At 41.4% G+C, this 12,496-nt stretch overlaps 1 protein-coding gene across 1 annotated transcript; it reads left to right on the forward strand.

Annotated features, from left to right (window-relative positions):
- Nucleotides 1-1,899: 1,899 nt before the first annotated feature.
- Nucleotides 1,900-11,948, forward strand: LOC308302220 (uncharacterized protein; the record flags this gene model as incomplete). Its single annotated transcript, XM_080746478.1, has 3 exons — nt 1,900-2,013; nt 8,654-8,731; nt 11,266-11,948. Exon 3 carries the CDS (start codon nt 11,325-11,327, stop codon nt 11,946-11,948), a length of 624 nt encoding a protein of 207 aa, XP_080602604.1. The 5' UTR covers nt 1,900-2,013; nt 8,654-8,731; nt 11,266-11,324.
- Nucleotides 11,949-12,496: the final 548 nt, after the last annotated feature.

A 12,496-nucleotide genomic window follows, 5' to 3' on the forward strand; every position in this document is an offset into this window, starting at 1 on the left:
TGTGACATGACTGTATCAGTAGGCTCTAGTGCTTCTTTCTTTCTTTCTTAACTATCCAGACTATAAATAGGTAATTTACTTGACTATAAATAGGTCAAGCTTCACATGACATTCTGGCTATCCAGACTAGTATAGTCAACCGCACTCGCAATTTCCCAGAATTGCATCTTTCTAGTTGTTCTCTCATATTGATCCCCTGGGTCCATATTTGACCAGTTAATCATTTTACATAATGATTGTTTCATAGCAGCATTCCTCTAGCAGGCTGAGGAACAGTTTTACCAAAGGCTGACGCTGTCAATAAATTAAATTATTAAATGTCAAATCAGTCACAAGTTATCTCAAGACATTTTACATGTAGAGTAGAAACCCTACAGTCCCACCCTGAGCAAGACGTTGTGACAGTGGCAACAAAAAACTCACCCTAAACTGGAGGAAACGACAGGCAGACCCAGACTCTAGGGTGGGAGGGGTCGTCTGCCGGGGGGAGAGAGAGCGATAACTCTTGACTTGTTGTAGCCTACTCTGCACTATGCACTTTCTTTGACTGATATCCTTGTACCTTTCCCTATGCAGACCTCTAATACACACTTCAATGAATCAATGAATCAAATTAATTGATTTGAAAAATAATCCAAAATAACCATATTTGAACTAGGGCCCCTGGCAACGGCCCCACCGGCCCAATGGTTAATACAGCCCTGGTCACTTCACTGTCATCTGGGGGACCACCACCACTACTGTAGGCAGAGCACTGATGTAATAGCTGTCGCCGGCCTGTGGAGGGCAGCATTGCGCTTCATCCGTGAGACTCAGTGCTACGTCACACACAAGAACCGGAAGAGTGTAGTGAAGTGAAGTTGTAAACAAAAGCCTGGAGCGTGAAGAAGACTTTAGAGAAGTCACAACAGAGAATACATTTATTAATATTACATATCATTATATTATATTCAGTCTCTCAAACCGGGACCCTCGAATCCATTTGCACCTTCGTTGTACACGTGCGCGACCATTCATGCACGTCGTCCATGCACGCACACACACATGCATTTAGCTTACAGGGGCAACAACAAACTACAGAGTCGCAGTGCATTGTTCATGTGTTCTGCTTGGTTACTACAGTAGGTGAGCATGTTTACATGAACAGAACATTATAATGCAACCTCTGAAAAAACAACTGCACACCCTGACAGAGAGAGAGTTAGAATATATACAGATCCATCATCCATCTCTAAAACAATAACAATATTGTGTAAAAAAAAAAAATCATAACTCAAACTGACTGTGGAAACTTCCCACTGGACCTCAAGCAATTCTGACTTCAGAAGGTTGACATTTCTCCTTTATAAATCCTTGTTTTGAGTGGTCGCGTGTAATATTGTAATATTTTGAGAGATGGATGTTCAATGTTCATGAACTGTATGCCGTACCTTAATTTCACAAAAAAGGTTTGGAATAATTCGCTTCATGTGCAATGTATCTATTCTAGAATATATGATAGTTTCAAGAAATATAGGTAAAGTTTCATGAACATTTATTTGTTTTACACAATATTATTTTTTAGATGATCTGTATGATTTCTAGAAGAACATAGAGTTATGATTATATTTTAAGACTAGAGATAGAGAAGAACGCAGCGAGAGAGAGACATGGCTGGCGGCGTTAATGATTATTGTCGTTTCTGCAACGACCGCGTGAGAAAGGAAAACGGGAAAATCAATCACTCCAAGTTGATCTTTGAGAAAACCAAAAACAGCATTTTCCAGCGACTCCGCGGCCTTGGCTTGACTCTGACCAACCGCGTGGACAGGTCCTTCCGGTCCTGTGTTAAATGTGACACTCTAATAAAGAGGTTAGAGAGCGCACTGCCGGCCTTCAGGAGATGGGAGGAGAACGAAAAAAGGTTGGCTGCCTCTGCATCATCAACATCCACCCATGGTTCAGCTCCAGCATCCACCCATGGTTCGCATCAAGCAGTGTCGACTACCTCGACATCATCACCAGCTAGCCATGGTTCGAATCTTTATTCTTTATTCTTTGGGATTGATTGATTGATTGAAGAATGTATTTGAAGGTTGCATAGGAAAAGGTACAGTTTCATGACATTACAGTTCACTGGTTCACGGTCAACTAAAAGGAGATCGTGGTAAGCTTTTTCGGCGTACAATTTTTACACCGGAAGCCTTTATCTATCTCATATAACATTGAAAGACAGACGGGCAGAACACCATCATCAATAACAAAATAAATAAGCTGTTATGAAAAAAAAAAAAAAAGTTTTGGAAAATATCAGAAAAGGGGAGGTAAAAATCGACACACATACAGGTATTTAGGGGCTTGACCCGAGGCCACCATTGCTTCTCCGGGTGGCTTTCACCATTGGAATTGCATTACGGAACTAGACCTAAAACGTCTGTGATTTTACATGTACAATTCCATCTAGATTGGTCCTATCATATGTGATCTGTTCATATAACACTCTGTGTAATATAGGGGGAGAGCCTGCACGATTGTAACGTTTTTCACATTTCAATATTTTACTCAGAGATTATTTTACCTACATATGTAATATTTTCAGGCAAAGGACCTACACATGTCTGCTATCATAAACCACTTCAAGTTTTTCAATTGATAAAACAGGTCATGAGTTATTAAACCGAGAGTGGACGCTGTTCCAATGTTACATTTGAAGCCCACACAGGATTAATTGTAACAGCATGATTTACAAATGTAACACAGCTAAAGAACCTTAATAAACTAATATTTTTTTGTTTAAATCAATTATATTTCATTCAAGTAACTCTTTCACATTGTTTTCATACCAAGGGTGTGATAAGATACTATATCATATTTTAGGAAAATATTAAATATTACAAGATGTACCAGTTTAAGCGTTTGAGTGAATTCCATGGGAAAATACATTGTTTACCTAAATAAATAGCAAGTTTGATTAATGCAACATGTTATACATTCCTAATCTGACTTAAAATACACTGTAATTGAATGTCAGCTGACTGAACACAATATTGGCCAATATGTCAAATATTTCAATATGATATCATGTTAAATTGTGTTACAATTTAACCGTTTTGGCACCCCTGCTTTGACGTTGCCTACAGAACAGAACTAACATGCATAACAAGTTAAAACAATGTAAACTAATGAAGAACAGATACATGCAGACAACCATCTAGATTTCATCTCAGCAACATTAAAGAAAAGATCTGCAGACCAAAGATACTCAAGGTGAAAATTTTTATGCATTTTGAGAAATACCAGTTTTTCTGCAATAACTCGGTCTAGGTTGGATACAAATAGTTCTTACTTCCTGGAGACGTTCATTACGGCCCTGGTCACATACTGATGCGATGACGTCATGATGGCATTGACCAATCAGGAGATAATGTGCTTGTTACAATTATGAAGCGTTACAATTGAGGCGGCTCTCCCTACACAGCCATAGATTGGTCCTATGTGATCTGTTCATATAACACTCTGTGTAATATACACAGCCATAGATTGGTCCTATGTGATCTGTACATATAACACACTGTGTAAACACAGCCATAGATTGGTCATATGTGATTTTACAGGTAACACTTAGTGTAATATACACAGCCATAGATTGGTCCTATGCCCCTGCGGTTAGCAGACTGATCTCCGCGGCAGGTGGAAAATTGTAGATATTTGTCTAAACGCTTGTTTCCTGCCAGAACTTTCAAATCGATATGAAACTAGAGGACCATATCTGATTCCAAGTCTTAGGAGCAGGGGAGGGGAAAAGTGGGACTGAGTTACTAGGGCCCAAGGTGGAGGGGCCTTAATGATTTTATACTTTAGCTATTGAAAAAAATAGCAGATATACAAGCTTACAGCGCGGCACCGAGTGCAGCGCTGCAAGCTTGTAGGTCTGCAATTGTTGAAAAGTCGTGAAAATGTGTGCAAATCTTTGAATATGTGTATTTTTTAAGAAAACATTTGTAACTCAGGGTCCCACGAAGTAAATATTTTGAGATGTTGTGATGCTTTACGTAAAGAAGCACCCCTGTTCAAGTCCTTTAATGGGTTATGTAATCAATATGGCCTCACTCAGCTTGTTACTGTGCCCACTAGGGTGACGGAGCACTCCCAAACCCTCATAGATCTCATCGTAACCACAGACAAATCAAAAGTCACCGCTAGCGGGGCTATTGTATGCGGTCTTAGTGATCATTACATGATCTACTGTACGCGTAAAATACACAAACCCAAGGCTAGTGGCCACAAAACAGTTGTAGCTAGAAGCCTCAAAAACTACTCCAGTGAGGCTTTAAATAACACTCTAGCGAATACAGACTTTTCCTCTGAACTGCAGTGTACAAATGTCGTAGGAGCATGGTGTGGTTTTAAAACCAAATTGACCGATGCTCTAGACATCGTGGCCCCCTTGAATACCACCAGGGTTAAAGCCCGCCAAGAGCCATGGTATAACTCAGATATTGCTGAATCAGCTAAACTCAGAGACAAAAAGTACGATGAAAAACGTAAGTGCTGCAAAAAACTTAAAAAAAAATTCAACCCTGACCTCAATATCCAAATCAAGCATCTTACTGCTCAGTGCAAGAAGCTTAGAAACCAGACAACTGCCTATATTAGAGCCGCCCAAAAAAACTACATTGATGAAAAAATCGACGAATTCAAAAACAAACCACGAGACCTATGGAAGTTGCTTAACAACACATTAGGCTTAAAACCTAAAACCATAGGCCACAGCATAAACATCAAAACGGACACCGCTCTCATTTCTGACAAATGTGAAGTGGCTACCCATCTTAACGAAACCTTTACCACCGTGGCCCGTTCGCTGGTTGAAAAACTGGTCGCCCCATCTGGGCGGTATGGTGTAAAATTTGTTAAGAAATTCTACAATAAACTGGGCGTCAGAAAAGACAGTTTTAAACTTGCCACAGTGACAACTGATGAAGTGTTTAAAAAACTGAGTGCCCTACCTCAACACAAGGCCACTGGCCTTGATAAAATTCCAGCTAGATTTCTCAGAGATTCAGCCGCCACCATTGCTCCAATAATTACCCACATAATTAACCTTTCCATCGAACAGGGTCATGTCCCACAGGACTTCAAACTAGCAAAAGTAACCCCCCTGCATAAAAAAGGTAGCAAACTAGACCCTGGAAACTACCGTCCCGTTTCCATTCTTAGCTCCATATCCAAAGTCATGGAGAAAATAGTCTACGAACAGATAGCAAGATATCTCGATGAGAATAATCTGATTTACGAGTTCCAATCTGGATTCAGAAAATCTCATTCCACTGACACTTGCCTTCTCTATTTGACTGACCAAATCAAACACGAAGCGGATGACGGCAAATATAGCGGCATGGTCATGATGGACCTCCAGAAGGCATTTGACACCGTAAATCATTCTATTCTGATTGAGAAACTAAAAGCCATCGGTCTTGACAGCGCAGCAGTGAGGTGGATGCAGTCTTACCTGGTGGGGAGGGAACAGGTGGTGGAGATTAACGGTACCCTGTCCCCCCCCCTCCCGGTAAACTGTGGTGTTCCTCAAGGTAGCATACTGGGACCTCTGTTGTTCCTAATATACGTGAACGACATGGCATCTGCTTGTGACTGCAACCTGTTCCTGTTCGCGGATGACTCGGCTCTCCTAGTCTCGGGCAAGGACCACTTGCAGGTTGAGAAGACACTTAACTCTGAACTAAGTAAGATCTGCACATGGCTTAACGACAACAAATTATCAATTCACCTGGGTAAAACAGAGTCCATCCTCTTTGGATCAAATCATAACCTCAAAAAAGTTGATAACTTCACAATCAAAGTGGGTGACAAGGTCATAACACGAAAAAACGAAATCTCTTACTTAGGATGTATCCTTGAAGCTAATCTTTCCAGTGAAAAGATGACTTCTAAAGTAATAAATAAAATCAACCAACGAACTCGTTTCCTACAGAGGATCGCCCCGATGGTCAATTCCAACACACTGAAGACCATAGCTGGTGCAATAATCCAGCCCCTCTTTGACTACGGAGTCCACGTATGGTATTGTGACGCCCCACAAGCCCTGAAAACTAAACTACAAACAGCCCAAAATAAACTAATTAGGGTCCTGCTTAGACTTCCCTATCAGACTCACCTCACCGCTACTCACCAGTTAAGAGTGGGGTGGCTCAGAGTAGTTGACAGAGTACAGCAACTTGCAATGGGCCTGGTGTACAAGATACACTACACCACTATGATACCCAAGTACCTGTCAAAATACTTTATAAACATTAAGGATGTCCATAATTACAACACCAGAGGCAGCGCCACAGATCACTTTCAACCCAGAGTCAAAACCAACAAAGGGTCAAACTCTTTTTTCTGCTATACCACCAAAATGTGGAAAGCCTTACCGAAGGCCACAAAGGAGTGTGGACCACTAGCATCCTTTAAAATTGCCCTGAAAAACCACTTACAGGCAGCAGCCGTTCGCAACTGGTAAAAAAGAATCTAGCCCAACCCTACCCTCCCCTGCCCCTTCTTTGTATATACTGTTTGTTTTGACTTACTGTCTTCTATTTTGTTTTTCTTTACATATCTACTGCATAGTACTGTGTTCTATTTGTCTGTCATTCAATGTTATATGAGATACTTCAATGGTTTCCAGTGGAAATAAGCTTAGTCTTTTCATGGATCTCCTTTTAGTAGACCTTGTACCAGTGAACTGTACCGTCATGAAACTGTACCTTTTCCTATGCAAACTTCTAATAAAGTCTTCAATCTTCAATCAATCAAGATGGGGTCCGTGGCCAAATACATACCATTTTGGGGTTAGGGTTAGGGTCCTTCACATGAAAAGGTTTGAGCACCACTGACATAGAAACATAGGTTTTTCAAAAAACCTTAGAAGGATTTGAAATATAAGCAGACAAATGCTGTGCTGTGAGCTTGTATATCTGCTATTTTTTCAATAGTTAAAGTACCCAGGGCCAGGAATTTGGTGCGACACCCCTGCGAAGTGGAGTTAGGGAGGAGTCTTTGTTCCATCTTTGTGGGTACGTCACTGTGACGAGATAATAATAAGTGTGGCGGAGAGATTCGCAGCCCCAGCCTGAAGCCTCAAAAGTCTAGTATCTGCCCTCATTCCATGGGGATACCCCTTTAGTAATGGTTAAGATATTGGACTTTCACGCTGGAGACCCGAGTTTGTAGCCGGGTGGGGAGGTTCAGATCACCTCTGTTACATAAGGATAACGAGCACAGGTCTCCACCAGGCCACACAAATCGGCCTGTTATAGCGCCACCATGAGGCTGATTTAAAAAATGTGGGGCAGAGGTTCTGAATTAGCATCCAGGGAGTGTGTGTGCTCAGTTTGGCAGCGATCGGGCCAACGGCGCTGGAGATTAGCTGGTAACAACCAGGCCACACAAATCGGCCTGTTATAGCGCCACCATGAGGCTGATTTGAAAAATGTGGGGCAGAGGTTCTAGATTGGCATCCAGGGAGTGTGTGTGCTCAGTTTGGCAGCGATCGGGCCAACGGTGACTGAGATTAGCTGCTCACAAACTGCGAGGACGGACGGACGCACGCACGCACGCACGGACGGACGGACGGACGGACGGACGGAGGGGAAAACATACTCTCCCTCAGCCTTCGGCTGGTGGAGACAATAACAATTCCAACAACGTTGACATAGCCTACTAATGACGTTCCTATTGCTATATGTGATATTGAGATAGATTGTAGGCTACAACAGTTATCATCAAAATGTAATCTCTCTTGGGGACATTTCTCTCTCAAAATAACAACCTTTCTACAAGTGTTATTTCTGGGTCTGTCTGGCAGACAATGTCCTTGTTCAGCCACACCAGATATCCTTTCTCAGACTGGTAAAAAACTTGACTGTTTGCATCTCATTGTAATATATTCAATATATATATATATATATATATATATATATATATATATATATATATATATATATATATATATATATATATATATGTATGTATGTATGTATGTATGTATGTGTGTATATATATATATATATATATATATATATATATATATATATATATATATATATATATATATATATTATGCCAGATTTACTGGCCGCAACCTCCCGTGCAGGGGTGTAACACCACATTCTGGGCCCTGGGTACAAGGATTCACTGCAGGCCCCCCATGAATGTTCTTCATAATGCGTTCCCATTTAGACTGGGAACGCATTATTTTGTGCTTTAACTATTGAAAAATAGCAGATGCGAGCTTGTAGATCTGCTATTTTCTTTTTAATCGTGAACATTTGTGCAAGTCTTTGAATATTTCAAATCCTCCAAAGGTTTTTTTTTCTATGCCAGTGGTGCTCAAACTTGTTCATGTGAAGGACTCCCAAAATGATATGTATTTGGCCACAGACCCCCCATCTCAAAATATTTAGTTTCAGGGACCCCCAGAAGCAAATGTTCGCTTAAAAAAGACATATATTCAAAGATTTGCACACATCTTTACGACTTTTCAAAAAATAGCAGAATTACAAGCTTGTATATCTGCTACAGTATATTTCAAAAGCTAAAGTATAACATATTTTAAGGCCCCTCAGCCTTGAGCCTTAGTAACTCAGTCCCCCTTCCCCCTACATCCCCCCAGTCCTGCAGGAGAACGGCCAAGGACCCCCGGGGACCCCCGTTGATGAGGAGGAGGAGAAAGAAGACTACAGTGTGGGACGTGAGTTCCTTCCAGGCAGTGTTTATTTTGTTGACCTAGACTAAGACTAAAAACTAAGATTTTTATATTTAGTCGACTAAGACTAGACTAGACTAAAACAATTTCAGAAGACTAAGACTAAATGTGTGTTATTCAAAAGTCTAAGACTAAATCTAAGTCTAAGACTAAAAGGAATTAAACCCAAATACATCTTTATCTTTACATTTGAGAATGTAGGCACTTATCTGTTCTTTTCAAATCTCGTTGGTTTTGCACAGAGTAGCAGACAGTGTCAGATGTGATTGATACTGTTACTATATTATTTGCAGAGCAGAGATTTTGTACCTGGCAGTGGCACTGTGGCACACACTAAGCATTGTAGCCTAGCCATAGCAGTTTTACTTGAACATTAACATAAATATTGTATTTGCGACTGTATATTAAGGTGCAATGGCATTACAGCCAAGATGGTGTTTTGTTTATTATTTTTTGAGAACTCAGAATTGCAGTGTATTCTTATGAATCTTTTTGATATTGCACTGACAGAGTAACAGATAGTAGAAAAAATACTTGTTCAGAGTCATGTTGTTACTGTATATTTAACCTAAAAGACTAAGCCTTAAAGACTAAGACTAAAAGACTAAAATGTTTTGATATTTAGTCGACTAGACTAAGACTAGACTAAAACAATTCCAGAAGACTAAACCGGACTAAGACTCAATTATAAGATTTAGTCTTAAAGGAGTAGTTCACCCCCAAAATGACTTTTTTTCCTATTGACCAGTAAGACTCCCTAATCGGGAGATAAGCGACCGTTGGTCGCTTATCTCCTGTCACACTGCTGACATCAGTATGACATCCCACCGTACACAAATGACCCTTATATAAGACCGGCATTATCTATCGACAGATTAGTAACAAGATGTCAAAATCATTGAAGGTTTACCCTACTAACCAACTGTTTACCATAGCAACCATGTTTTTTACCTTAGCAACCAACTGTTTACCCTAGCAACCAACTTTTTACCACAGCAACCATGTTTTTTTTACCCTAGCAACCAACTGTTTACCCTAGCAACCAATTGTTTACCATAGCAACCATGTTTTCTTACCCTAGCAACCAACTGTTTACCCTAGCAACCAACTGTTTACCATAGCAACCATGTTTTTTACAGGGCCTGGGATTGATGACATCAGAAATCTCCATATATGGGCATGAAAGGGATTTTGTTTCTGGAAATATGTCTGTGGGGTGCCACATTTGGAATAAAACACTTACATCACACATCTGGATATCCATACAGCCCATCTAGTTTGCCTGTGTCCATTTATGCCCATATATCTGATGACATTGGGACAATGATCTCCATATATGGGCATAAAACTTATGTTAATTAGTAAAGCCTGGGGATCTCCATATATGGGCATGAGGGGTACCCTAAAAGGGCATCATCTGGGAATAGCAAATATAGTTATCCTAGAAAGTGAAAATCTTACATCAAAGGCCATAACTACCTACCTACCTCCATACTGCATTCCTTATTAAACTACCTACCAGTAAGATGCCTAAGGGAGAAAAGCAAAGGGCGAGGTTGCACCATTTCTTGGTCTTCTGGCCAGTGATGTATATCGGACCATTTAACCATATATGGAGACATCTGGTACCCAAAGATATTCACAGATATGGGCTTAATATTGATGACATAAGGGATCTCCATATATGGGCGTAAAAGGGATTTGGTTCCCCTGGCATCACAGGGATCTCTATATATGGGCATAAAATGGATTTGGTTACCCTGGCAACACGGGGATCTCCATATCTCCATATATGGGCATAAAAGGGATTTGGTTCCCCTGGCATCACAGGGATCTCCATATATGGGCATAAAAGGGATTTGGTTCCCCTGACATTTATGGGCATAAAAGGGAATGTATGTATGATGATGTCAGATATCATAGACGTCATAGGACTTTCACATAACGAATAACTGAGTAAGCATGTAAACCCGTAAAATCTATATTTGGGCTTGGCTGATTTATGACCTCATCATGATGACACGAGCAAACACAGCTGAATTGTATAAATGATCAGTGCAGAAACCAACAGAAGTATTTGACCAAGACTCTTCGATTTAAACCTCAACAAAGGTGTGACGTTTGACGTGTGACCGACCGACCGACGGACGGCCGGTGGAGGTTTTGATACTAAACTGCTCCCTAACGGTCGCAATTAGTCACACCATGGAGACTTGAGTTCAATCATATTTTGTTTGTAGTTGTCACATTCCTAACACAAAGAAATTGATTATAGTGAATTTACCCCCATGTATTCTGGATGGGGACCCAAATGCATGGCACTGGATGGGGAAACAATGGGAGTAATTTACTATAATCAAATTATTATCTTAGGAATGTGACAAATACCACAAAGTATTATTGAACTCAAGTCTCCATGGCGTGACTAATAAATAGGGGGAAAAAAAGTAATTTTGGGGGTGAACTACTCCTTTAAGACTAAATAAAAAAATGTCTGACAAAATGAACACTGCTTCCAGGGCCTTGGGAGAAGAGCGAACATGACGCATGGACGACGACTCAGCCAAACTCAAAGACCATGACTCAGCCAAACCCAGAGGCACCGCCAATAAAAGAAGAGCAGGAGGAGTTCAGCATCGAGGTGGAAGTCTGTCCCTCTCCCGATGACGTGAAGAGCGAGCCGTACGACCACGACGCAGCCGAGATGGAGTTATCAGTGCCCTCCGACGACGACGACGAGGGCTCAGAGGAGTCGGCGACGGGTGACGAAAGACGCCGCTCGTCCGCTAAGAGTCAGGAAGTACTCGATCACTTAGGCGACGACGCCTACAGCAAAACGCACCCCACGGGCGCACAGGAGCACACGTGCAGCGTCTGCGGGAGGGCATTTGCCAGGAAGTATCACCTGGAGGTGCACATGAGGACACATTCCGGTGAGAAGCCGTACGCGTGTGACGTCTGTGGCAGGGCTTTCAGCCACAGCTCCAGTCTGACCACCCACAGGACACGACACACAGGAGAGAAACCCTACCGGTGTGCGGCGTGTGACAAGCTGTTCGCAACCAGCGGGCGGCTCAGGGTCCACATGCGCTGCCATTCGGGAGAGAAGCCGTACGCCTGTGACGTCTGCGACAAACGGTTCAGACAAAAAGACCAGATGAGGAAACATCGGATGGTCAAGCACGGCGGAGAGGCTCCATAGGAGGCTCCACAGGAAGGCGTTGGGAGGCAATGCCCACCCAGATTAAACATTGTGCCCCCCTCCCAGTCCAGATTGGCCAGTAGTACCCTACCCCACTATTATTTTAAGATGTTTTACATGTGTTAATTATGTGTTCTCTTATGTTCTTTGTGATTATTATTAGGGATGGTCCGATCAGGTTTTTTGGAACCGATCACCGAGCACCGATCACAAAAGTTTGATCACCCGATACCGATCAATCACCGATCCGATCAAGTTATTATTCATATATTATTTATATTTTCTAAATGTTAATGTTTTAACTTTAATTAATTAATTCACTCATGAATTCATTTATATATTTGCCTTATAGTTATTTACCAGCATTACTATGTATTTATTATCATAGCAGTAACTAATTATTCCTTCAGCACTGTGGAAATCAATACCCCAAAATGGCCTCAGGTGGGCATACTGAACGGCTGGTTGATCGGATGCACCGATCGGATCGGATCGGTGAATTTACCTTTTCATCTAAACCACCGATTATCGCCGATCACGCTTTGATC

The sequence above is a fragment of the Nannobrachium achirus genome (genome assembly GCF_963921795.1).
Source record: "Nannobrachium achirus genome assembly, chromosome: 17".
Classification (NCBI taxonomy): domain Eukaryota; kingdom Metazoa; phylum Chordata; class Actinopteri; order Myctophiformes; family Myctophidae; genus Nannobrachium; species Nannobrachium achirus.